The following is a 25,411-nucleotide window of genomic DNA, read 5'->3' on the forward strand; positions in this document are numbered from 1 at the left end:
CCAGCAGTACCTGGGAGTAGCCAGCAGCGTGTTTCAGACGATTGTTTTCTTCCTGAAGGCAGATGAAGCAAAAGTTTAGAAAACGTTTTTATCCCCTGCCCGTGTGATTTTGTAGTCATGCTTGAAGTCAAGGGGGCAGCGGCCTCCTTGCTTCAAGTCAAGGTAACCGCGCCCCCCTTCGCAATAACTACGGCTCATCGGAGCCAATACATTCTAATATTGTATGGAGCTCCTGCTCCGTACATTATTAGAACTAAGTTTTATGCGAATCGACTTCGAATGTTTCATCCGAAGACGATTCACTCATCCCTAATTAGTACCTACGGGTTTGAATGCTGAAATAGAGCTATTTGCGTTTGATTGGTGACTGCAGTAAGATGTAGAAATTGAGCTATATGCTGTCATAAATGGATAATAGGATCGTTGGTGTTTTAAATATGTGATCATTCGAGACGGAGAGTGAAGGGTTAAGAGAGGAAGTCCGATGGAGTATTTAAGTAAGGTATCTATGGGAGCCAGATTGATTCCCTGACAAAAGAACAGCGCACTGTTCGAAACGCGTTGGGATTTCGCACTCACGACTATCCGTAGCTCTAATAGTGAAGTCACTAGTTGGTCCACGTGAGCGTGATCTTTTGAACCATACGGAGCACGGGCCACCGGCCGGGGCGCGCTCCATGCTATAGATTCCTGACTGATACCCCCTGAATTAAAACCCACAGAGAAGGATAAAGAGAATATTAGCCACGGATACAGTATCAACCGCAAGGTAATCTTGGATTTGGATTGACATGTGTTAGAGGCTGCCTGTAGTGGGGGAATCAATGTGTTTATCGGAGAGGAGGTCCGCGGTATCCCATATACTAGTTATACCATGTTTACTATTGGCCAACATAGAACATTTTGAAAAGGCATTTTTTTTTACTTAAAAAAATGTAAAAAAAATTCAAACCTCTGCATAACTACCCTTAATATAACCATGTTTTTCAGAATGCTATAAAAGCCAAGGAGCTCCAGTTAATGAAGGTGAGTTGCAATTCATGAACAAAAGTGGCACTGTTTCAGGAAGAAACCCCTTTTTGGATCCTACAGTTCCAAATACTGACAGCGTCAGGGGGAAAGTGAGGTTGTTGGATTTCAACATGTCTGATCCACCATGTTTATACAGCAGACTTTCCACACTAAAATCCACCTCCCATTTTCAGTGGGTTGTATATGCTCTAGTTCACATGGAGAGGTTTTCTCCCAGCAATGATTAATAATCTGTGTTGTAAAAAGAAAACAAACTACATGTTCATTCTTGACCTCGATTCTGCACATCAAAATCCGCTTAAAACAGAAAAACACATAAAAAAATAAACTCTGCAGAAAACAAGTGCAATTTTGATACAATTTTTTCTCCTAAATTGCTCCTTAATGTGCCAATATGCATGTGAACATACCCTAAGGCCTCTTTCAGACGGGCGTTGCGGGAAAATGTGCGGGTGCGTTACGGGAACACCCGCGATTTTTCCGCGCGAGTGCAAAACATTGCAATGCAAGGGATCGGTGTTCTGTAGATTGTATTATTTTCCCTTATAACATGGTTATAAGGGAAAATAATAGCATTCTGAATACAGAATGCATAGTAAAACAGCGCTGGAGGGGTTAAAAAAAATTAAAAATTATTTAACTCACCTTAATCCACTTGTTCGCGCAGCCCGGCATCTCCTTCTGTCTCCTTTTCCTGAACAGGACCTGTGGTGACGTCACTCCGGTCATCACATGATCCATCACCATGGTAAAAGATCATGTGATGGATCATGTAATGACCGGAGTGACGTCACCACAGGTCCTGTTCAGGAAAGGAGACAGAAGGAGATGCCGGGCTGCGCGAGCAAGTGGACTAAGGTGAGTTAAATTATTATTTATTTTTAACCCCTCCAGCGCTATTTAACTATGCATTCTGTATTCAGAATGCTATTATTTTCCCTTACAACCATGTTATAAGGGAAAATAATAATGATCGGGTCTCCATCCCGATTGTCTCCTAGCAACCGTGCGTGAAAATCGCACCGCATCCGCACTTGCTTGCGGATGCTTGCGATTTTCACACAACCCCATTCACTTCTATGGGGCCTGCGTTGCGTGAAAAACGCGGAATATAGAGCATGCTGCGATTTTCACGCAACTCACAAGTGATGCGTGAAAATCACCGCTTATGTGAACAGCCCCATAGAAATGAATGGGTCGGTATTCAGTGCGGGTGCAATGCGTTCAACTCACGCATCGCATCCGCGCGGAATACTCGCCCGTGTGAAAGGGGCCTAAGGGAGCTGCTGCCAGAGGACTCTGCTGGAAAATACTCCCCTCTCCCTTGTGAGGACAAGCAGAGTGTGCATGTGTACTGGGGTGGCAGGAGGCACAGGACTGGTGGAAATCAAAGACCGACCAGGGGTCTAGGGGCCCCCTCTCCCCCATCATATATCCTGGGATGCACCCATGTGAATTGGGCCTAATACTATATAAGAACAGAACAGTTGATTCTGTGCCTGCACATATAGGCATGAAACGGAAGCTGTTAGATTTGGATGACATGTTGGACAACAGCAGTGTTTTCTTTGTCAGGTAGTTGGAGGAAGAGAAGATTAATTCACAATGGATAAGATTGTGTTAAATCCCAGAATGCAAACAATGTCCCTGAGTGCTGAGAGAGGGGAAAATTCCCATTTAATCTTTTTATGGGTGTGAAGTGTTAGCAAGTTGACTAAACAACCCCAGGAGTGAGATATCCGATATGAAGGTCAACCCTCTCGCTCTTTGACAGGGTTTACTTGTATAAGGCTACATTCACATCTGCAGCACACTTTAAATTTTCCGTTTCTATGTTACAGTATCGAAAGAAAAGAAAAAAAAAAAACAGAAGCACCGGATCCAGCATGAAATGATCACCAGCTGCTCATGATGGAACCCACTGGAGTTCATTATGGGGCTCCTTTATGATTTCCATCATTCTGATACTGCTGCAAGCCAGAATCTCCACTGCGGATTTGAACCTAGTTTATGGTCACTTTCACACAGTAAGTTGTTGTTTGTCCATCGTTTTCGATGAGGACCTTGACATCTGATAGACAGATCTTCGGCCATTAGCGATGTATGTTTAGATGGCTAATGAGGCCTATGTTAGCATTGAATGTTTTGTTACATACTGAACAGACAAATATGGAGGTTTTTGTTTCAGCATTTGCAGCTTAATGTTTACGAAGTGTGCGCTTCTGCTGTGCTAGGATTGTCCTTCTGGATTCGTTTGTCTGGCAACCCTGATGGATCAGGGAATGCCATGTATAACGATCATGCGCCAGAGATTGCCACGAGGTGATGTTGATATCCAGGGACTTGAGAGAGGCTTTCAGTGTATCTTTGTATCGCTTCTTAGTGACGAGAGTTGCACCATACGAATCCAGTAGAGGAGAGCTTCCTGAAGACTGAGGTCCATACAGGGATCTGATGGCTTCATAGAAATGTTTGGTATCGTTTCCATCAGCAAACTTCTGAATTTCATCTACTTTGGCACTCAGCCAGGAGTCCTGCATCTTACGGAGTTTACTCTGTATAGCCCTGAGAGTGTTGATAAAAACATTTTTCTTTGCAGTTGACGACGGGTCATTTTGATGAGCACGGTGAAGATGTCTTCATCTCCTCATCTCTTTCATCAAACCAATCCCGCTGTTTCCTACATGTGGGTTCGAGAGCCTTAAGTGCAGACGAATGCAAGATGTTCCGGAAGCATTCCCAGTCCTTCTCAGCACTTTCCTGCATTTGCAGGTTCGTGAGTTTTCAAGATCTTTTACCAATAAGGCTGCGATATTGGGATTTCCAGTGTATTGACATTACATAGTAACATAGTACATAAGACCGAAAAAAAAGACATTTGTCCATGCAGTTTGACCTGTTATCCTACAAGTGGTCTTCTTTATCACATATGAGACATAAGGTATAAGGGAACGATCTGCTCCTGTTCTGTGTTTAGAGCCGCACCTGGTTTTGGCTCACAATCACCGATAGTGTGAATGAGGTAGGTATTAAAAGAATTACGGAAGGTTAGGTGCCTCTTCTCTGTTTTGGATCCATTCCTGGATTTGGCTTACAAACACTGACCATATGAAAGAGGTCACAAACAGAAAGTCCACCAAGATTCTTGTGTGTTTCTTCACCAAAAACCATGTGTTAGGCATCATGCACACGAGCGTATTTTCTTTGTGTCCGTTCTAGGTTTTTTTGCGGACCGTATACGGAGCCATTTATTTCAATGGATCCGCAAAAAACAATGGAAGTTACTCCGTGTGCATTCCGATTTCGTTTCCATATGTCCGTATTTCCGTTCCGCAAAAAAATAGAACATGTCCTATTATTGTCCGTATTATAGACAAGGATAGTGCTGTCCTATTAGGGGCCAGCTGTTGCGTTCCGCAAAATACAGAATGCACACGGACGTCATTCGTATTTATTGCGGATCCGTTTTTTGCGTACCGCAAAATACATACGGTCGTGTGCATGAGGCCTTACTTGCAGTTTTTGGTGCTGATTTTATGCGGTTTTGAAGTACATCTGACCCTTGCATTGAAAAGGGTGAAATCCGCACAAAGAATTGTCGTGCTATGCATTGCAAAATTTTGCACAGAACGAAAAAGCTATTTTGTCTGATCTCATACACTTTACTGGTACTGTATTATATTGTAGTTTTTCTGCACGAAAATCTGCGCTGAAACACCACACATAATCCACAACCTGTGGAGGTAGCATTAAATGCTCCATAGACATTGGGTCAGGAAACAGCAACCTTCAGCACTCCAGCTGCTGTGAAACTACAGCTCCCAGCATGCATGCTTGTCTGTTGCTTTTAACTCCCATAGAAGTGAATGAAGCATTCTGGGAGTTGTAGTTCCTGAATAGCTGGAGAGCTGGAGGTTGCCGTTCCCTGCTTTAGGGTATTGTCGACTGAACTGGCAGAGAAGGATGGGTTCATCAGACAGTGTAATGTGCGAGAGGAGCTCCCAACTCTCTCCTGAGAGATGATGTCGGGGGAAAGAAGGATTGGACAAAGGTAATATTTTTGGCCAGTCCTTTTGTTCTCCCGGGAGATGAGTTGGCGTGAGAAGTGGCCGGTAGTGGCTTTCTCTGCTCTCCACCATTGAATACACACACATTTGGCCAAGGTGATAATGTCTGGGGAAATCAGGAGAGACAGGCTTTCAGCCAACAGATTTTGAATGTGTATGGGCACACAACAGCCTTGGACTGCAGGTTTGGAGCATACAATGGGAAAACAACGTAAGGGCTCCGTGCCCGTGCTGTGGACCGCAAATAGTGGTCAGCAATGCACGGGCACTGGCTGTGTGCACTCTTAAATGGTCAGCCATACGCAAGATATGGCAAAAGATAGGACAAGTCTTATCTTCTGCAGTGCGGAGACACAGACCCTAAAGCCCACGGAAGCTCTTCAAACAGTTTCCATGGGCTTCCAATCCATGCCTCCGTTCCACAAAAGATCCGATCTGGATCGGAGTGCACAAGGCCAGTGCCTATATATTGCCGACGCGTTGTTTGCAGTCTATAAAACGGGTATGGAGACTTTACATTCATGGGCATGAGACCTTCATAAAGGGCAAAATCATTGGTGGAGATTTTCAACTTAAACGGACATACCGCGGATTTCAAATTCATTTTGTAGGTGAGATTTCTTAATACCATCTATTTTGCTGCTACTGTACAACGCTGTGGATTTGTTACCCTAAAACCCACAACAGCACAATCGCAGTGTTAAGTCATGTGTATATCAAACACCTTATACCACACAGAAAATGTTACTACTCTATGGGTGTTCAGTTCTGTGATGTCTCCCTCCCTGTACTTTTTATGCTCATAGTCAAAATATTTCATAGAGACAATGGAGGGTATTTACAAATATCTGCTTTTTACACTGGTTTTTGTTTCCGCTTTTGCTCTGGCTATGCTGGAGGAAGATGCACCCAATTTATCGCAAGGCGTGTGCACGTTCAGCAGTCCATGCGCCTGGCGGAAAAACTAGACCAGCCCCTGCCTTGAGTAGTTTTTCGTCAACATTTATACCGGTTTGTTGGGCGCCAAAGTCCCAGCTTCCGACACACCCTCGACACTCCTGTGTGTTGAACACGGCGCAAAAATATTTCATTACACAGGTGTTCAGTTGCAAAAAGGGTGTAATGCAGGGATGCTCAACCTGCGGCCCTCCAGCTGTTGTAAAACTACAACTCCCACCATGCCCTTCTGTATGCAGATAGCTGCAGGCTGTCCGGGAATGATGGGAGTTGTAGTTTTGCAACAGCTGGAGGGCCGCAGGTTGAGCATGCCTGGTGTAATGCAACATTTTTACACCAAAAACTGGAGTGGAAATGACCCTCAATATCTGTATTGAGTCTGTACATTTCCTCAGTATACTATGGGAAATTAGATTGGGAGCACCACTGATGGCAGGGATTTATACAAGCAATATGTTGGCCCTATACAAACAACATAAATACTCCAGATTTTTGGTCATTTTAGAATAAGGCCTCTTGCACACGACCGTATGCATTTTGCAGTCCTCAAAAAATACAGATGACATCTGTGTGCATTCCGTATTTTGCGGAACGAAACAGCTGGCCCTTCATAGAACTGTACTATCCTTGTCCGCAATGCAAACAAGAATAGGACAAGTTCTATCTTTTAGCGGAACGGAAATGGAATGCACACGGAGTACCTTCCATTTTTTGGGGGACCCATTGAAATAAATGGTTCCTTATACGGTCTGAAAAAAACCCTAAATGGAAACGGAATGAAAATACGTTCGTGTACAAGAGGCCTAACACTGTATGTATAGATGTTCCAGAATATTAACTTTTTTTATTTTACAGTCTTTTTGGAGCAGCTAGATACAATCATTTCACATCAACCTATAGTTTGGATTGGAACATGTGCTCTTTAGCGGCCTCTAGTGGATGTGAAGTATTACACAGTAGACATTCATGGATTGGACTGTATGTGGGATAAAGCAGACTGATGTCCACTTACTGCCGTAGTCAGCATCTTTTCACCCAGCACAAGACCTCCGACATGAATTACAATATTCTTCATACAGAGGGCAGATGATGCTTTATTATACACATCTCATTAGCATCAATGCCCACCCTCTCCTCCATTTTACCTAAAGATGGATGTTTTATGTCAATGCTTGTTCAAGCATTAGTAATAATGGTAAATTCATGTTAAAGGAGTTAAATATTAATGTTCTATACTCCCGACACCCATGGTAATCAGGTATGTGACGGCCTGTCCATTGTGCAGCTCAGTCCTAGTCAAGTGAATGAGCTGCAATACTAAGAACAGCCACTACACAAAGTACAGTGCTGTGCTTGGTACAGTATGAAGATCGGAGTCGGACCCCAACCAATCAGAAAAAAACAAACAAAACAAAAAAAAACACAGGATCCTTCTGAAAAAAAATTTGTATTACATACCTGGAAGATCCCATGCCATAGCTCAGGTTCTCCCAGCTGTTCTCCATTTACCTGGCTGCAGTGGTGATGTCACCTGGCAGCCAATCACTGGCCTCAGTAGTGCTCTGAAGGGGCCAGTGCTCGGCTGCAGCGGTCACGTGTTGTCGTTTTGATGCAGTCGGGTAAACATAGCTCAGCTGGAAGAACCGAGGCGGCAGTGTGGAAGCTGTCAGGTATGGAACGCTCAGTTCTTATTTGCTGGAGGATCCCCTGTGTTGTGCAGTTCCCTCCCGAAACCAGACAACCTCTTGAGGCTAACCGCACACGTTGAATATTTGTATGCAGAAAATCTGCACGAAAACGGTTATTTATTACAGTTTTGCAGACTTTTTGTGCTGTTGCAGATTTGAGATCCACAATCCACGCAGCAGGTCAATCTCCGCCCAGAAATAGGCAACGATTTGGCAAGTCTCATTCGCTTTGCTGGTAATATCTTATGCTGAGGGTTTTCTGCACAAAAATCCATGAGAAAAACACATGTAATCTGCAACGTCTGCAGCTAGCCTTAGGTCTCATGCACACGACCGTTGTGTGCACCCGCGGCCGTTGTTCCGTTTTTTTTTCACGGACCCTTTGACTTTCAATGGGTCCGGGGAAAAATTGGAAAATGCACCGTTTGGCTTCCGCGTCCGTGATCCGTTTTTCCAGTCCGTGAAAAAAATATGACCTGTCCTATTTTTTTCACAGACAATGGTTCACGGACCCATTCAAGTCAATGGGTCCGTGAAAAATCACGGATGCACACAAGATAGTCATCCGCGTCCGTGATCCGTTTTTCCTATCAATGCAAACTTGACTTTTTTTTTTTTTTCACTTTTCATGTCCGTGGATCCTCCAAAAATCAAGGAAGACCCACGGAAGAAAAAACGGTCACAGATCACGGAACAACGGAAATCCGCTTTGCGGACCGCAAAAAAAAAAAAACGGTCGTGTGCATGAGGCCTTAAAGGAAATACGTCACCAAAAATTGTAACTGCCAGTCAAAACCAGATAGTAACATATCCTCGTCTCTAACCTGGTTTTATTTTTCGATTATAGATTCCTGAACATGATTATGGGGGCGGCCAACTTGCTTGAGCTGTTCTTAACAGCATTTAAAAAGCATTAAAGGGAGTCGGTCACCACCATATGACCATGTACAGCGCTTACATTGTCCTATAGCACACCTATACATGAATGTAATGGCACCTTTGTTATTTTCTTTAGACTTGCAGAAGCCCAGGCTGCTCTGCCTTATTTCATTGTTTCCCTGCCCCAGCCTCTGCCCGCCCTTCTATTCCCTTGCATCATCCTTCGGTCTGGCCGAGATCCTGCGCCTGTGCACTGCCTCGCCGGAGCATGCGCACTGCCATGCCCATTCGTTTTTCCAGCTTCTGCAAGTGTAAAGAAAAAGACAAAAGGTGCCATTACATTCATGTATAGGTGTGCTATAGGACAATGTAAGCACTGTATATGGCCATATGGTGGTGACCGACTCCCTTTAAAAATAAAATAAAACTTCTTTACGGCAGCCACATGGTCCATAGACACAATGGTCAGGGGGAGACCTCTCTGACTTCTATGGGAGAGTTTTCTAGGCAGGCTCTGTGACCTGTGCAGAGAACATTGTACAAGGGAAGAATAGAGAAGATGAAACAATCACCTATTGTGAATGGAGGATCCTGTCTTATCTATATACAGAGGTGATATCATTACAGGCAGGTTTAGAATGACAGATAAGCATTTAACTACACAAACTAAGAACTGGTACCTATTATTAGTCTTAGTGGCCAGTATGAAAACAGGATTTTATGGTTTTAGTTTAAATCTAGATATTGACATGGAAAATTTAAAATAACCACCAAAAATTATAAAAAAAATGTGAAACATAAAAACGCAATTTAAACAATAAGTCATTTTCTGATGACAAATTCCCTCTAAAGGGGTTCTGCAGCACCTGGAAATCCAAGTCGAACAAACCATTTCAAAGAGTGTTGAAATCTGAGCTGTTCATATAGTAGTGACCCGGCTGCTGCCCAATATCTTCTAAAAGAGGAAGATTCATATAAATTACCACAGAGGAGAAAGTAAGAGATGGATTTGTAGCAAGACGAAGGGAAAAAACAAACAATTTGCGTACAATAATGCCATAGTTACAGAAAATATTCTGGTGCTAATGTTATGCTTACTTTGTAAATGTTATATTCCTGACAAAATACATTTTTGTACAAAATTATTCGGGCCCATCTACCGGCATCATGGCGAATCTCATTTTATGGTGGCCAGTATGGCACATAACAGGTAGTATTTCGCGTTTGGTGTGGATCCTTTTCCATTCAGAATGCATTAGGAAAACGGAAAGCCAAAACTTCAGTGTGAAAGTAGCCTTATAGAGATCACCTTGACACTGGCAGACGGCATTAATGTACTTTGTGTTTGCAGAGTGCTGTTGTATTGTGTTTTTTTCTTCGTGTTTCTAGTCATGGCAGCTGTGCTGACTGACCCCCTTTTTCTTGCAGTTGTACTGAGCTGGAGGTGCAGCTGACTCCTGTTAGTCTTGCACCCCTGACCAGCCTGTCTGCCCCATAGGCTGATTTTAATTAGTGTAAGGGCTCATGCACACAAACGTATTTTCTTTCTGTGTCCGTTCCGTTTTTTTTGTGAACCGTATACGGAACCATTGACTTTAATGCGTCTGCCAAAAAAAAAAGTTTGTGTATTTCGTTTGTTTCGCAAAAAATGAGAACATGTCCTATTATTGTCCGCATTACGGACAAGGATAGTACAGTTCTATGAAGGCCCAGCTGTTCTGTGAAATACGGAATGCACATGGATGTCATCCGTATTTTTTGAGGACTGCAAAATACATATAGTCGTGTGCATGAGCCCCAAGTATAAACCTGTAGCCTACTCTGCCTGCATTCATTGGAAGCAGTCTGGTACCAGGAGAGGTATAGAGTGGGCTCGACCTGCATTCCCTGGATTTAATTGAAAAAAAATGGTAAAAGGCAGAGTGGACCCAACATGCAGTGATGGCCAGTTTGCCAACGAACACATGCGGGCTGCCATCTTTTCTCACAAGTCCGGCGAGGCGCAGGTAAGCCCTTACCTGTGCAGGGAACCGGTCTGAAAACAAATGCGGTCACCGGGAGCAGGCAGTTCCGAGAACAGCCCGATAAAGGCCCCCGGTGGCTGTTCTCGGAACTGCCTGCTCCCGCTGACTGCATTTGTTTTCAGACCGGCTCCCTGCACAGGTAAGGGCTTACCTGCGCCTCGCCGGACTTGTGAGAAAAGATGGCAGCCCGCATGTGTTGGCGGGCAAACTGGCCATCACTGCCAACATGCATGTGGAACCTGCACTCCCTGAATTTGCCAAGAATCTCAAATTTACAAAATAAGCACAACAGTCGCACCAGAATATTTTCTATAACTATGGCATTATTGTACGTAGTGTGTGTTTGCAGAGTGCTGTTGCTTTGTGGTTTATTTTTCTTCGTGTTTTTAGCCATGGCGGCGTGCACCTGCCCATTGGGATGTGCTGACTGACCCCCTTTTTCTTGCATTTGTATTAAGACGGGCAGTGAGGAAAAATGATGGGGAACCTCTTTGTGAAAGCATGAGATTGCTCTGAGATTTCACTCATTTATGCAAATGCCCATCAGGGATGAACAAACTGTCAGCAGGACATTTCAGAACAGCTGCAGACGCTTGGCATGGCCAGTGGTGTGGCCCCCCAGTAAGCACGACACATTGGTAAATATTCATTTTATTCTATGACACTCTGTGTTAATACAATAAATATACAAAACATCTGAACTACTCAGACATGCAACACAGAGTGGGAGGGCGTACATCTGTACAGGGAGATGAGATCTGTGATGGGAAAGCAGAATTAAGTCATTTACAAAATATACAAACGTCCGATGTCAGATAAATTAAATTCAAGCTTTACATTACAGCAATATTGTAGAGTGCAGACATTCCAGTGTTTAGATTCCATATCAATGGTTGTCAATTAAAGGAGCCCCACAGTGCAGGAAGCCACCGATACCTGTGTCACGCGTTCAGAAATACTGGTTCCACTGACAAAGCGGCGACCGCCGCTGTGTGCACCCTAGAGGCCCGCTGTAATGCATACTGAGAATTGAAACAGTGCAGAAAACCAAAATCTTCCAACACAACTAATGTTTCACCAGTCTGTGTCATTAAAGGAGTGCAGAATGTAGGGCGAGGCGGAGAGGTCTCTCACTTCAGTTACCTTCTCCCAAGAAGCGAGTCTCAGATTTAGCCAGACTTTCATGCTTTATGGAAGGTGCATTGATGCCACAGCAGATGAAAAATGATCAGTCATTATTCTTTCAGCCAAAGTTACCCTAAAGGATACCACTTGGTACAAGACGCCCAATCTGTTCACATAGGAGTCCACGAGACCAGGGAGTTTGGAAAAAACATTTCTGGTTGAGCTTCATTGAAGGGAAGGACTTTTATGATGTGCCTTGGGTGATAGGAGTAAAGTGTGATCAAGCTATACTAGGAGTCATTTAAGGCAAACTATCATCTGTACGGTAACTTTTTTTAAACTTTTTCACCTACAAAAGGAGGAAATGAAAATGGTATAAAAACTCCTACACACATCAGAATATTGTCAGCCAAACCTGCAGTTTTCAGCACGGCAGGCAAGGTTTAGCGGGATGATGAATTTCAATCCTTTTGTTCTCTCAGGTGATAAGCCGTTAGTAGGTGTCCGTCAAGAACACATACACACTGAGCCAAGGGTTACGTGGAAGGTGGGAGAGATAGCTGTCCACTGAACGAGAGTTCAGTCGATAGCTACTGAAGGTGTATGGGCACCTTTAGATAACACCTGTCCGTTATACAAAAGCAAACTATCTACCATCATATTCATCCACACATCCAAAGAGTAGAAAAAAAAAAAAGACTAAAAAAGGCCCTCTGCCTTGAGAAACAAAAAAATAAATAAAAAATTGGGCATGTTAAAATTCAACATGGGAACCCTTCTTTTAGTAGGCATGTGCCGTCAGACTAGAGCCAGCATGCCCCATACACATTATGTTACTGCTGAAAATGGCAGGTTCGACTGACATTAATCTGTTCTGTACGGCCTTAAGAACAATTAGGCTGAATCTTCAGGGTGCTCGGCCGCAGAGTGAAGTCTTATCCTATAGCACAACATACAGCTTACCCAAAAAAAAAAAAAAAAGAAAAGTCTAAGGCAAGTTTCACACTAGTGCTTTGGTATCCGGCAGGGAACAGCATGCCATATCTCTGTGCATTGCCAGAATCTGTCATTGCTGTCCGGGACCATTAACTATAATGGGGACCAGCAGCGATCTGGGTGCAACCCGTCAAATATGCAGAGAATCGGCCAGACGAAAGCTGCTGCCGGATCCAGACATCTGTGGCAGACTGCTCCCTGCCAACGTGTAAACCTACAAAACCTCTCTCTCTATACTTGACAGTACAACATTCCACTTGGAAAAACATCCAATATCATAGCAAAAAAGCAAGTGGAGATCATATATCCAAAATAATGTCAATTTTATTATATATTAAAATGTGTAGAAAAAGGGCAGGATGTTTTCCATCCTGCCCTTTTTCTACACATTTTAATATATAATAAAATTGACATTATTTTGGATATATGATCTCCACTTGCTTTTTTGCTCCCTGCCAACAGCCTGCTGGAGATGTCCAATGCTAGTGTGAAACTGGCCTAAGGGTACAACCACAAGGGACGGTCATGAGGCTCTTATGACGTGGCTGTGCTGCACTAGAGTACCCCACGGCCCGGGCTCCAATTAAGAACGCACCGTTTAGTCTGTCAGTATTGTTTATGGATGACTAAACAGTCTTCTTTAGTTTAATTTGAGCCCACAGCAGCCTGTATAGCCGTAGGGTACTCAAATGTACCATGTCCGCGTTACAGGGGCCACACAACAATGCTGTGTGGTCCTACCCTAGAAGATCCAGAGAGAGCAGACAACTAACCTGAGTTGAAAATAGAGCTGTGCAAGGATCCCCAACCTGAAGGATCCAATTTCTTAGAATGGCAAGGTGTTTGCAGCAATCGGATAGGGCTCATAGACCATAATGGCGAGGACTGACAGCTCAGTCTCATACAACAGTTACAGTATTAATTCGATTTTAGAAATTCAGTGCAGGATATAAAGCAGATACATCAGCTACCAGTAAAAGCATGACCATCAGTTGTCAGGGTATACTTTCACCTTTTTGTGCATTTTTTTTTTTATTGCATTGCATATATTATAGGCAAAAAATATATATTTTCCTAATAGGTTTTCATTAACATTTTACCTGGTTTGTCTTCTCTAACTACTTGTTTTCTTTTTTTTTTTATAGATTTTCTTCAATTGATTTTTTGAAGTTTAATTTACAACTATAATCTGAAAAACCAGGAACAAACATCAAGCATTCAGTCCATGAATAAGAACATTAATAAAAAGGGAATAAAGGGGAGGATTCCTGAAATACCAGTCAGTACGTACTGCAAGCTGGTCTTTCCCCTGTTCAGAGAAATCTTCTCTGATGGCTCACTCTGTAGTTCTGATTTCTGTTCTCCCAAGTGGTTATAAACACTCATTTAAGCTGAAATTATGGTCAGTTTGAGAAGATTTCAGCTTAAATGAGTGTATATAACCACTTAGGAGAACAGAGATAAGAGCTACAGAGTGAACCTTCAGAAAGCTAAAGGATTGCTCTTAACAGGGGACAGCCCAGGCTGCAGTGTGTGTGTGAATATAAGCAGCTAAAGATAAATGGAGCAAAATATTTAATGAAAGCCTATTATGAAAATGATTTTTTTTGCCCAAATGGTTACAATGCAATAATGATATTTTTTTTTTTTATGGACCGAAGGTGTATATAGCCTTTAAGAAAATCCCCCAGAACTATTCACTATAGTGACACCTGATATAAAAGCTGGAAATCCAAAGTGAAGGTGTCCAACCCCAAGATTTAATAATCTCTTTCCTGAAGATCTATGGTGTTCCTCTTTAAGGTCTTCCTTTAAAAGGTTGTCCCACAAAAAATATTCTAGTTTTCAAACCAGCACCTAGAGCTGAATACTTTGGAAATTGCATGTAATTAAAACTTTAGTATAGCCACTGAGTTATTCAATAAAACGTATCTGTATAGCGCCACCTGCTTTTTGTTCTTTTTCTTATTTCTCTGTCCTGCTCACTGAGATGGCCGCACATGCTCAGTTTCCTCCTTCAGCTGCCTCCTGAGTTGTGATAGGGAGAGGATGGACACGCCCCCCTGAGCTGTAGCAGAAGAGAAACTCCCCTAGAGCAATGAATGGGGAGATCTCTGGATCCATGTAAGGTACAGGGCTGGTTCTAGCTTTGTTAGGAAGAGGTTGTCATGTCTTATATGATGTCTGATTTTTATTTTTTACATTAGTCATGGGATAATCCCTTTAAGAACCCCACTGATCGCTAGAAATTTAAGTGGAATTTTGTGTGGTGGATTTTTCCCTACTGTACGCTTCCCTTTAATGATTCTGAAGGTCTGTGTGACACAGAACAATGGCCATCAAATGTTACCAATATTACTGCCGTGACAAGACTAAATTGTGTGGCTCTTTTTCAATGAAATTCAAGCTGGTAATGAAGAGCATGCGGCTGCACAGGAATTATCCTACAGTGCAGCGTTTATCCTACATTGTACGCATACTTTGCATAGTCAATTAATGATTTTGCAATGACTGAGAAAAATCTTACAACCATCTGTGTGGTGGTTACTAAAGCGAAAGAAAAGAAAGCATAACTTCATAACATTTCATGCACTGATCATCACAGGGTCTATCCTGACTTCACGGTGTGTGAGGCCTACTTCTGCAACAGGACATTCTTATACTGATGATATGGGATGTCAGAATGCATTCGTCCTGCAGGACAGCACAAAGAACGTACATTAATAGGGAGGTCCGCTCAGGAGGTTACTTTACCTAGTGGTTCTTGTGATCCTGTACACATCAGGCATCAGCCCCTAATCATACAGAGGAGGCTACAGATATAATAGATGGATGCCAAGGTGCAGCCCTTACTGCAAACAAGAGCGCTCAGCAGAGCAAATGCTCATCATTTCATCAATTATTTCTATCTATACTGTATGCTCCTCATCTTGCTTTCTGCCACTGCTCATATATAATACAGAAGGCTGGAGCGGGGACTAACAGGTTTCAGGGCCCAGAGAGCACAAAACTAAATGACACCTATAGTAAGACATCCAATTCATACTGGAACACGTGGGTTCTATATATAGTTAATGTAAATTACAATACAACAAGTACAATGTAGGGGTCCCCTGGATTTACAAACTGATGACATCCTCAGGATGGGTCGTTAATAATATGAGATCAGTGGGGGTCCAACAACCCCGCCAATCAGCTGTTTGAGGAGGCCGCAGTGCTCCTTTGAGTGCCGTGGCCGACTAGCAGCTTATCAAGCACAGCGCCGTACACTGTATAGTGGATGTGCTTGGTATTGCATCTCAGACCCATTCACTTGAATGGAGTCGAGCTGCACCTAGGCCACGTGACCAATGTGATGTCACATGGCCTACGAAGAGGCCAAAGCGCTCATGCAGCCTCTTCATATAGTTCAGGGCTGGCCAACCTGCGGCTCTCCAGCTGTTGTAAAACTACAACTCCCACTATTCCCTGCTGTAGGCAGACTGGGCATGCTGGGAGTTGTAGTTTTGCAACAGCTGGAGAGCCGCAGGTTGGCCAGCCCTGATATAGTTGAACGGCTAACGCAGATGACCGCAAGTGGGCCACGTGTCAGCCACATCTCCGGGGCTGAGTGCGGCTCCCCCGACCCGAACAGACTGTATCATAACAATTCATGATAATCTCAATCTGATCATGGGGCTACTGCAGTATACTCACATGATGCAAGTACACAGCAATAGCCCTCAGTTGTATCTGTATCTGGGTGTGTGGTGAAACTGTCCACCTGCCTGTGTGGGGCAGCCTCAATTTATGGTCACCTTCAAGATGATCCTTGGGCCCCTCTGGTCCTCATTATTATGTCAGGAAAGTCCTTCATTAGTACATACCTTTAAAGCAGGATAAAACCTTAGATTTAAAAAAATAAAATAAAAATAGTCTATTATTGAACGGAAAATAAAATAGTTAAAACCAACTGTGTGCACAGGCTGGCCAGATGGAATACAAAAAGTTTGATACCAGCATTACATTTTCAGGGGTAGTTCAGACTGTAAATGCATTAACTACACAATCAGAAACAGTCATGGCTACTGTTAAAGACTGCTTCAAAGTACTTCCTCTAGAAGTTACATTAAAAAAAATCCAAGCAAAAGAACAATGCACTGCATTAAATAACAGCAAAACAGAAGTGATTAAAGACACATCACAAACACACAAAAACACAAAGGCTATGAAGAAACCCAGCACAAACACTGATACGACTTCCCTTTCTTCAGCCACAGTGGACCTTACAGGAACCACTAAGTCTTGCTTCAAGCACAGACAATCCGAAAGTATACCGCCATCCTGTGGAGGTACTCTGATTACATAGAACCCCAGGAATAAAGGGTTACAACGGCCATTTATCACACATCTATGGACTATATCAGACTAAAATACAATTGGTGCTTTATCCTTAAAATGCACATAAAATCAGACACTGACTACTAATTCTGTGCAGGTATGGAGAGTTGTCATTGGCTTCTCTAATAACCGAGTGAACACTTTCTACAGACATGAAATTTATGCTTTTTATAATTAAAATAGACTAAGTACCAACAAAAAAATGTGTATCTTAAAATTACATAAAAATGTGCACTTTGAGCATTAAGAGATAGCAAATACTTTCTGCATTCAGAACCTCACGACGACCGCGATCTAGTTACGCCAAACTCACACTACAGTTACCCACCGGGTATTTAGACAGGAGTTGGGGCCGAGCATTCTCAGCTCAAGGAAAGAAAGGGCTGGGATAATGGGACAAGAGATCCTGTAACAGCATCATTATTTTCACCATGCACAACCAACAGACCCATGATGTGCCAGGAAAGCCTTTTTATTCCTGGCACAGAATGAGCTCTATGTAACAGATACACATGGCAAGTGCAATTTAAAGTCTTTTGTGGGTGTTGCAAACACGGCTGGAGGAATAGAGCGTAACTGAAGAGAGATGACAGTGGTAATGGTTGCCTTGGGTGGGAGCCTTTACATCTGGTTACCCTTGAAAGCATTCTGGGCAGCGCTAGTGGCAGCTGTAGAGGCTGCATTGGCTGCAGCAGTCTGCACGGTTTTGTTAGACATCACGCCTGTGGCAAACTCTTGCTGGGCCTTCTCAAAGCTGGCACCTGTTGTCCGGTACAGTCCATGCACCTGTGAGACACATAACCAAGAGTAAAATAACAAGATAAATCAAGATCTAAACACTATATATAACGGGTCACCAACCTTTCAACAAACATGGCCTAAAATAAATAGTACAAGTGAATATAAGAAACTTTATAATACATCTTATCAAGGATAAACATCTCTCTCACCCACCCTAAACTAACATTCTCTGATGAATCATCTTTACAGACGAGACTGGACGGTAAACTGACTAAAGGATCAGATTATATGCTGCACATAGGAGTAACTGGAAAGGGGAAGGGGGCAGGGGAGAATGTGTTTTATACGCCTCTCTACTCCCCTGAAAATCATCAAAACTTTTGGACAATCCCTTTAAGGGTGAGGTCACACACAGCTTTTTGTGGCAGAAAACTGTCACAAAAATGCCATATGTTATACCATCCTAATAGCAGCTTAAGGGCTCATGCACATGGCCATTGCCCGGCCGAATTGCAGCCTGCATACAGCGGGTCTGCAATACACAGGCACTGGCTGTGTGCACCCCGCATCACGGATGCGGGCCTATTCACTTGAATGGGTCCGCAATCCGGAAGATGCGGAACGGAGGCACAGATCAGAAGCCCACGGAAGCACTCCGTAGTGTTTCTGTCCGTGCCTCCGCACCGCAAAAAAGTAGTGCATGCACTACTTTTTTGCGTTGCAGACTGTCGGATGCAGATCCTGGACCCCATTCAAATGAATGGGTCCGCATCCGCATGCGGGGGCCCCACGGTGGGTGCCCGTGCAAATTGCAGTCCACAGCACAGGCCTGGCCAGCACACGGTCATGTGCATGAGCCCTTAGGGTGAACGCTTCCCCCATACACAACAGATCATCCATGGGTTTAGATGACATTTACCTTAACTAGGGTGCATTCACATCACCGTTTAACTTTCCGTTCTTAAGATAAGTCAGAAGAGAGAAAAAATACGCATCCTGTTGCAACAGTTGTCATCCGTTTGAGCCATTTCCATCTGAGATCCGTTTTTTTAGAGGGAAAATGTCCGGCTAAAAAAAAAAAACGGATCTCAGATGGAAAAGGCTCAAACGGATGACAACTGATGCAACAGGACCCTGTTTTTTTTTTCTCTTTTTCCGACGGATCAGAAGAACGGAAAGCTAAACGGTGATGTGAACTCAGCCTTATATAGCCAGTTTTACATGGAAGCAGTGCGAGTATTCTGAACACACCTGCTGATAGGGTAAAAGTGCAGTAACATATTGATATGAAAATTTACAATCCCTATTACATCTAGTCAGGACATAATATAAGGCGAGAGGGGATTTGAAGTTGCAAATGATGAGCTGGCTATACAAAACGATTGCAGTGCGACATACCCAGTTCTATTCTTCACTTTTGCACACATACCTTTTTAAACATAGCTAGTGATACTACCGCAGACGCTGTGAAAAGGGCGGCTATCAGGATCATCATAACCCCCACAGGAATATTCTCATTGAGCGCAGTTAGTGCAGAAATCCAACCGCTGCAAAACAACAACAACCATTATGTCACTGAATCCAAAACAACTGCCAGAGGACTACAGGCTTTATTGGTCCGATGGCAAACCACGATATATACAAGTAATAGAAAAGTAAATCTGCACATTAGAAATATAAATTCCTGTTACTCTTTCTTAACGACAATCTTTAACTATGCGCCGCAAAACCCTGTCCATCTCTGGTCATCGGTATCCTTCCCACAATACTGCCCAGTGTAAACCACATAATCATTACTCCCGCTGAGGCTTTTCCACCAGCTGTTAATGAAGTGATTTAAAAGGGGTTGTCCAGCCTTTACTGTGATGGCCCTGGGGTGCCAATCAGCTATTTGGGTGTAGCTCCGTCACCGATGGAATTAGCGCTGTAGTAATGAGCTCCCTCCACAACAAGGATGATGGAGCTGTAGTTCTGGAGCAGACTTTCTGATAACATAGCTACACCAGAACGATCAGCTAGTGATAGGCTATCCTCAGGATAAAGGCTGGATAACTCCTTTAGGCGTTATATTATGCAATTTTGGTACTATCCACTAGAACTAAGCAATAATGTTTAACTTACCAGTTACCCCAGCCTTTAAAGCCAGCAGCCTGCAGAACGTGTACTGCAAACTGACAGATGTACACGAAGAAGAACACAAAGAACCTGAAGGAACTGTCACTCCTGTAAAGACAAGGACATATGTGAGCATCACATTCTTATCCACAGGATGCGCCATAAATGTCCAATAGATGCGGGTTCCAGAGGTGGCGAACAGGGCCCCATGACTTGTAAGGGGGTTTCTAAAATAGTAAGCAAGCTAACTTACATTTGAATGGGTCCGCAAACCGGTAGGTGCGGTGAAGAACGGAGGCACGGAACCCCATGGATGCACTACGGAGTGCTTCCGTGGGTTTCTCAACGTGCCTCCGCACAAAAAAAAAAAAATACAACTTATTCGAGCTGAATGGGTCTGCAATGTCTGTGCAGCCACATGGACAGTGTATGTGCATTGCGGTCCTCAATTTGCAGTCCTCAATGGATGGAACAGGTGGCACACGTTGGTGTGTATGAGCCCTTAGGATAGGCCATCAAGATTAGATTGGTAGAAGTTCAACTCTCATGCCTCTTCCACCAGTAGTACCCATTGTAATGCCAAAGCAATTATAATGCCCCTGACCGAATACATCTCCAATAATCTCCCAAAGTGACAAAGAACAAAAACATCAAAATATTCACCTCAGTTCTGCTCCTCCTGGCACCCGCAATGCTTTCCGGCTTTCACTGCCTGTTTCCCCTGTGCAGGCGTTCATGATAACATCATTGCACAGCCTGCGCTGGGAAGCAGGCAACCTCTAAGAGGCTTCAAGCCTAGTGACCTATAAGAGTGATTTATGGCTTGGAGCTATTGGACTCCCCTGCGCATGCACCCTCCATTCATTTCTATGGAGCCGCCGAAAATAGGCGAGTGCTGGCTCGGCTATTTCCGTCTACCCCATAGAAATGAATGGGATCAGGGGCTGCACGTGCGCGGTGCGCTCCCATTCACTTCTATGGGAGCAGCGCTTGGTGGTGGATGGACCCTGGGAAATCCGAGGTCGTCCAGCCACAGCTCTCCCCGCTCCATTCTCGTTTTAGGTGAGGGTCCCAGAGGTGGAACCTGCACCTATCAGACAATGGGTGCATATCCTAGCGATATGCCCCCATTGTTTAAGCTTTGCAGACTTTGCATCAATGACATGAAAAGCTCAGGCTACTTTCACACTCGCGTTTGGTGCAGATCAGTCATGGATCTGCACAGACGGATCTGTTCATATTATCTGTAACATAGCCAAGACGGATCCGTTTTGACCACCATTGAAAGTCAATGGAGGAAGGATCCATTTTCTATTGTGCCAGATTGTGTCAGAAAACGGATTCGTCCCTTGACTTACATTGTGTGTCAGAACGCATCCGTTTGGCTCAGTTTCGTCAGACGGACATCAAAACGCTGCAAGCTGCGTTTTGGTGTCCGCCTCCAAAGCAGAGTGGAGGCGGAACGGAGACAAACTGATGCATTCTGAGCGGATCCTTTTCCATTCAGAATGCATTAGGGCAAAACTGATCCGTTTTGGACCGCTGGTGAGAGCCCTGAACGGATCTAACAAACAGAAAGCCAAAACGCCAGTGTGAAAGTAGCCTCAGCAGTAAAGTCTTCTGTAATATATGCAGCCTGTTAAACGCTTTATATACATGGATGTGAGCCGTGTGATAAAGCAAGAAAATGAATACATTTCACGTGCAAAGAATAAAATGTGTTCCAGTTTCTATGAAGTGTGCCGTCTATGTGCCATACATGGAGAACGAGTGTTACACACAGGAAGCCACGGATTTATAGGAAGGAGTTGTCAGGAGACATACATCTTGAAGTGTCTATGTTAAAAGTTTGGATGGAAGTGCATTTTTAGATAGATTTGCTCATGTTAATCCCAAAATGTAAAGAATGTAACTTGTGCCCAATTAATGGCGTTTTCAGGGAGTTCGACATTGATGGTCTAGCCTCAGGATAGGTCAGCAATATCAGATCAGCGGGGCTCCGACTCCCAGGACCCTCCCTGATCAGCTGCTTGGCTTTCTAAACCAGAGAGGTCACATTCAGTCACCTGGCTTATTTGCTGCTCAGTCCTATTCAAGTCAATAGGCCTGGGCTGCAGTACCAAGAACAGCCACTATACAATGTTTGGTAAGTTGTGAGGAGGCCGCACTACTTATTACAGCACCGTGGGGGTGGGGAGAATCTAGGTTTTGGACCCCCAAATTTGATATTGATCGCGTATCCTTCCATATCAAATTAAATTAAAAAAAATAATTCCACTATTTAACCACTTAAGGACTACAGGTTTATACCCTGCTAAAGACCAGGCCCTTTTTTACAAATCGGCACTCCACAACTTTAGCGGTTTATTGCTCGGTCATGCAACTTACCACCCAAATGAATTTTACCTCCTTTTCTTCTCACTAATAGAGCTTTCATTTGGTGGTATTTCATTGCTGCTGACATTTTTACTTTTTTTGTTATTAATCGAAATTTAACGATTTTTTTGCAAAAAAATGACATTTTTCACTTTCAGTTGTAAAATTTTGCAAAAAAAACGACATCCATATATAAATTTTGCTCTAAATTTATTGTTCTACATGTCTTTGATAAAAAAAAAATGTTTGGGTAAAAAAAAAATGGTTTGGGTAAAAGTTATAGCGTTTACAAACTATGGTACAAAAATGTGAATTTCCGCTTTTTGAAGCAGCTCTGACTTTCTGAGCACCTGTCATGTTTCCTGAGGTTCTACAATGGCCAGACAGTACAAACACCCCACAAATGACCCCATTTCAGAAAGTAGACACCCTAAGGTATTCGCTGATGGGCATAGTGAGTTCATAGAACTTTTTATTTTTTGTCACAAGTTAGTGGAAAATTATGATTTTTTTTTTTTTTTTTCTTACAAAGTCTCATATTCCACTAACTTGTGACAAAAAATAAAAACTTCCATGAACTCACTATGCCCATCAGCGAATACCTTGGGGTGTCTTCTTTCCAAAATGGGGTCACTTGTGGGGTAGTTATACTGCCCTGGCATTCTAGGGGCCCAAATGTGTGGTAACAAGTTTGAAATCAAATTCTGTAAAAAATGACCAGTGAAATCCGAAAGGTGCTCTTTGGAATATGGGCCCCTTTGCCCACCTAGGTTGCAAAAAAGTGCCACACATCTGGTATTTCCGTATTCAGGAGAAGTTGGGGAATGTGTTTTGGGGTGTCATTTTACATATACCCATGCTGGGTGAGAGAAATATCTTGGCCAAATGCCAACTTTGTATAAAAAAAATGGGAAAAGTTGTCTTTTGCCAAGATATTTCTCTCACCCAGCATGGGTATATGTAAAATGACACCCCAAAACACATTCCCCAACTTCTCCCGAGTACGGAGATACCACATGTGTGACACTTTTTTGCAGCCTAGGTGGGCAAAGGGGCCCACTTTTCAAAGAGCACCTTTCGGATTTCACAGGGCATTTTTTACACATTTTGATTTCAAACTTGTTACCACACATTTGGCCCCTAGAATGCCAGGGCAGTATAACTACCCCACAAGTGACCCCATTTTGGAAAGAAGACACCCCAAGGTATTTCGTGATGGGCATAGTGAGTTCATGGAAGTTTTTATTTTTTGTCACAAGTTAGTGGAATATGAGACTTTGTAAGAAAAAAATAAAAATAAAAAAAAATCATCATTTTCCACTAACTTGTGACAAAAAAAAAAAAAATTCTAGGAACTCGCCATGCTCCTCACGGAATACCTTGGGGTGTGGTGTGTTCTTTCCAAAATGGGGTCACTTGTGGGGTAGTTATACTGCCCTGGCATTCTAGGGGCCCAAATGTGTGGTAAGTAGGTAAATGACCTGTGAAATCCGAAAGGTGCTCTTTGGAATGTGGGCCCCTTTGCCCACCTAGGCTGCAAAAAAGTGTCACACATGTGGTATCTCCGTTCTCAGGAGAAGTTGGGGAATGTGTTTTGGGGTGTCATTTTACATATACCCATGCTGGGTGAGAGAAATATCTTGGCAAAAGACAACTTTTCCCATTTTTTTATACAAAGTTGTCTTTTGCCAAGATATTTCTCTCACCCAGCATGGGTATATGTAAAATGACACCCCAAAACACATTCCCCAACTTCTCCTGAGAACGGAGATACCACATGTGTGACACTTTTTTGCAGCCTAGATGCGCAAAGGGGCCCACATTCCTTTTAGGAGGGCATTTTTAGACATTTGGATCCCAGACTTCTTCTCACGCTTTGGGGCCCCTAAAATGCCAGGGCAGTATAAATACCCCACATGTGACCCCATTTTGTAAAGAAGACACCCCAAGGTATTCAATGAGGGGCATGGCGAGTTCAAAGAAATTTTTTTTTTTTTTTGGCACAAGTTAGCGGAAATTGATTTTTTTCGTTTTTTCTCACAAAGTCTCCCTTTCCGCTAACTTGGGACAAAAATTTCAATCTTTCCTGGACTCAATATGCCCCTCAGAGAATACCTTGGGGTGTCTTCTTTCCAAAATGGGGTCATTTGTGGGGTGTTTGTACTGCCCTGGCATTTGAGGGTCTCCGCAATCATTACATGTATGGCCAGCATTAGGAGTTTCTGCTATTCTCCTTATATTGAGCATACGGGTAATGAGATTTTTTTTTTCCGTTCAGCCTCTGAGCTGAAAGAAAAAATTAACGGCACAGATTTCTTCATTCGCATCGATCAATGTGGATGAAAAAATCTCTGCCAAAAAAAGAAAAAGGAGGGGAAAGGCGTCTGCCAGGACATAGGAGCTCCGCCCAACATCCATACCCACTTAGCCCGTATGCCCTGTCAAACCAGATTTATCCATTCACATCAATTGATGTGGATAAATAAATCATTGCCGGGATTTTATAATTTTTTTTTATATATACAAAGTGTTTGCCAAAGTACATAAACACCGCCGCATCCTCAGCTCATATGCCTCGGCAAACATATCTTTTACTGCAGAGGAGAAATCTAGTCTTGCAGCGCCGCATACACCGACTTTTGTGTAATCTGACAGCAGCGCAATGCTTCTGTCAGAATGCACATCAGTGCTGCAGCTAGTCGATCGCTTGGTCCACCTAGAAGGTAAAAAAAAAAAAAAAAAAAAACAGGCCGCAATGCAATAAATTTATTAACATTAACTTTAGAGAACATTAACTTTTATAAACTTTTGAAACAGAACAATAACTTTTTTGCTTACCGGTGATTTTTTGTTTTTTTACCTTTATAGGACAAACCTCTCCTTCCCCATGGGACAATGTGCAAAGCGCAAATCGCCCAGAGATGTGGCGAAGTACATTATGCACTTTGTCCCAGGTGAAAGGAGAGGTTTGTAGCAGCTCTGTGTGAAAGGGCCCTAATAGCCCTGTGTGCCTGTCCTGTGTCACGCGATC

The 25,411-nt window shown here is 43.2% G+C and overlaps 1 protein-coding gene and 1 long non-coding RNA gene across 2 annotated transcripts in view; one reads left to right on the forward strand and one right to left on the reverse strand.

The window, feature by feature from the left end:
* The first annotated feature begins 12,606 nt into the window (after positions 1 to 12,606).
* On the forward strand, positions 12,607 to 13,815 carry LOC120992418. Its single transcript, XR_005776970.1, has 2 exons — positions 12,607 to 12,976; positions 13,231 to 13,815. It is a non-coding gene; the product is annotated as an uncharacterized LOC120992418 (long non-coding RNA).
* Positions 13,816 to 16,510: 2,695 nt separating this feature from the next.
* Positions 16,511 to 25,411, reverse strand: part of SCAMP1 (secretory carrier membrane protein 1) — a 65,625-nt gene continuing 56,724 nt past the window's right edge. Inside the window, exons 7-9 of the mRNA XM_040421393.1 lie at positions 20,011 to 20,112; positions 19,319 to 19,436; positions 16,511 to 17,934 (exon numbers count right to left, since the gene is read on the reverse strand). Of these exons, the coding sequence (XP_040277327.1) occupies positions 17,770 to 17,934; positions 19,319 to 19,436; positions 20,011 to 20,112 (385 nt within the window). The 3' untranslated portion in view covers positions 16,511 to 17,769. The remainder of the gene's footprint in view (positions 17,935 to 19,318; positions 19,437 to 20,010; positions 20,113 to 25,411) is intronic.

The sequence above is a fragment of the Bufo bufo genome, chromosome 2 (genome assembly GCF_905171765.1).
Source record: "Bufo bufo chromosome 2, aBufBuf1.1, whole genome shotgun sequence".
In the NCBI taxonomy this organism is placed as follows: domain Eukaryota; kingdom Metazoa; phylum Chordata; class Amphibia; order Anura; family Bufonidae; genus Bufo; species Bufo bufo.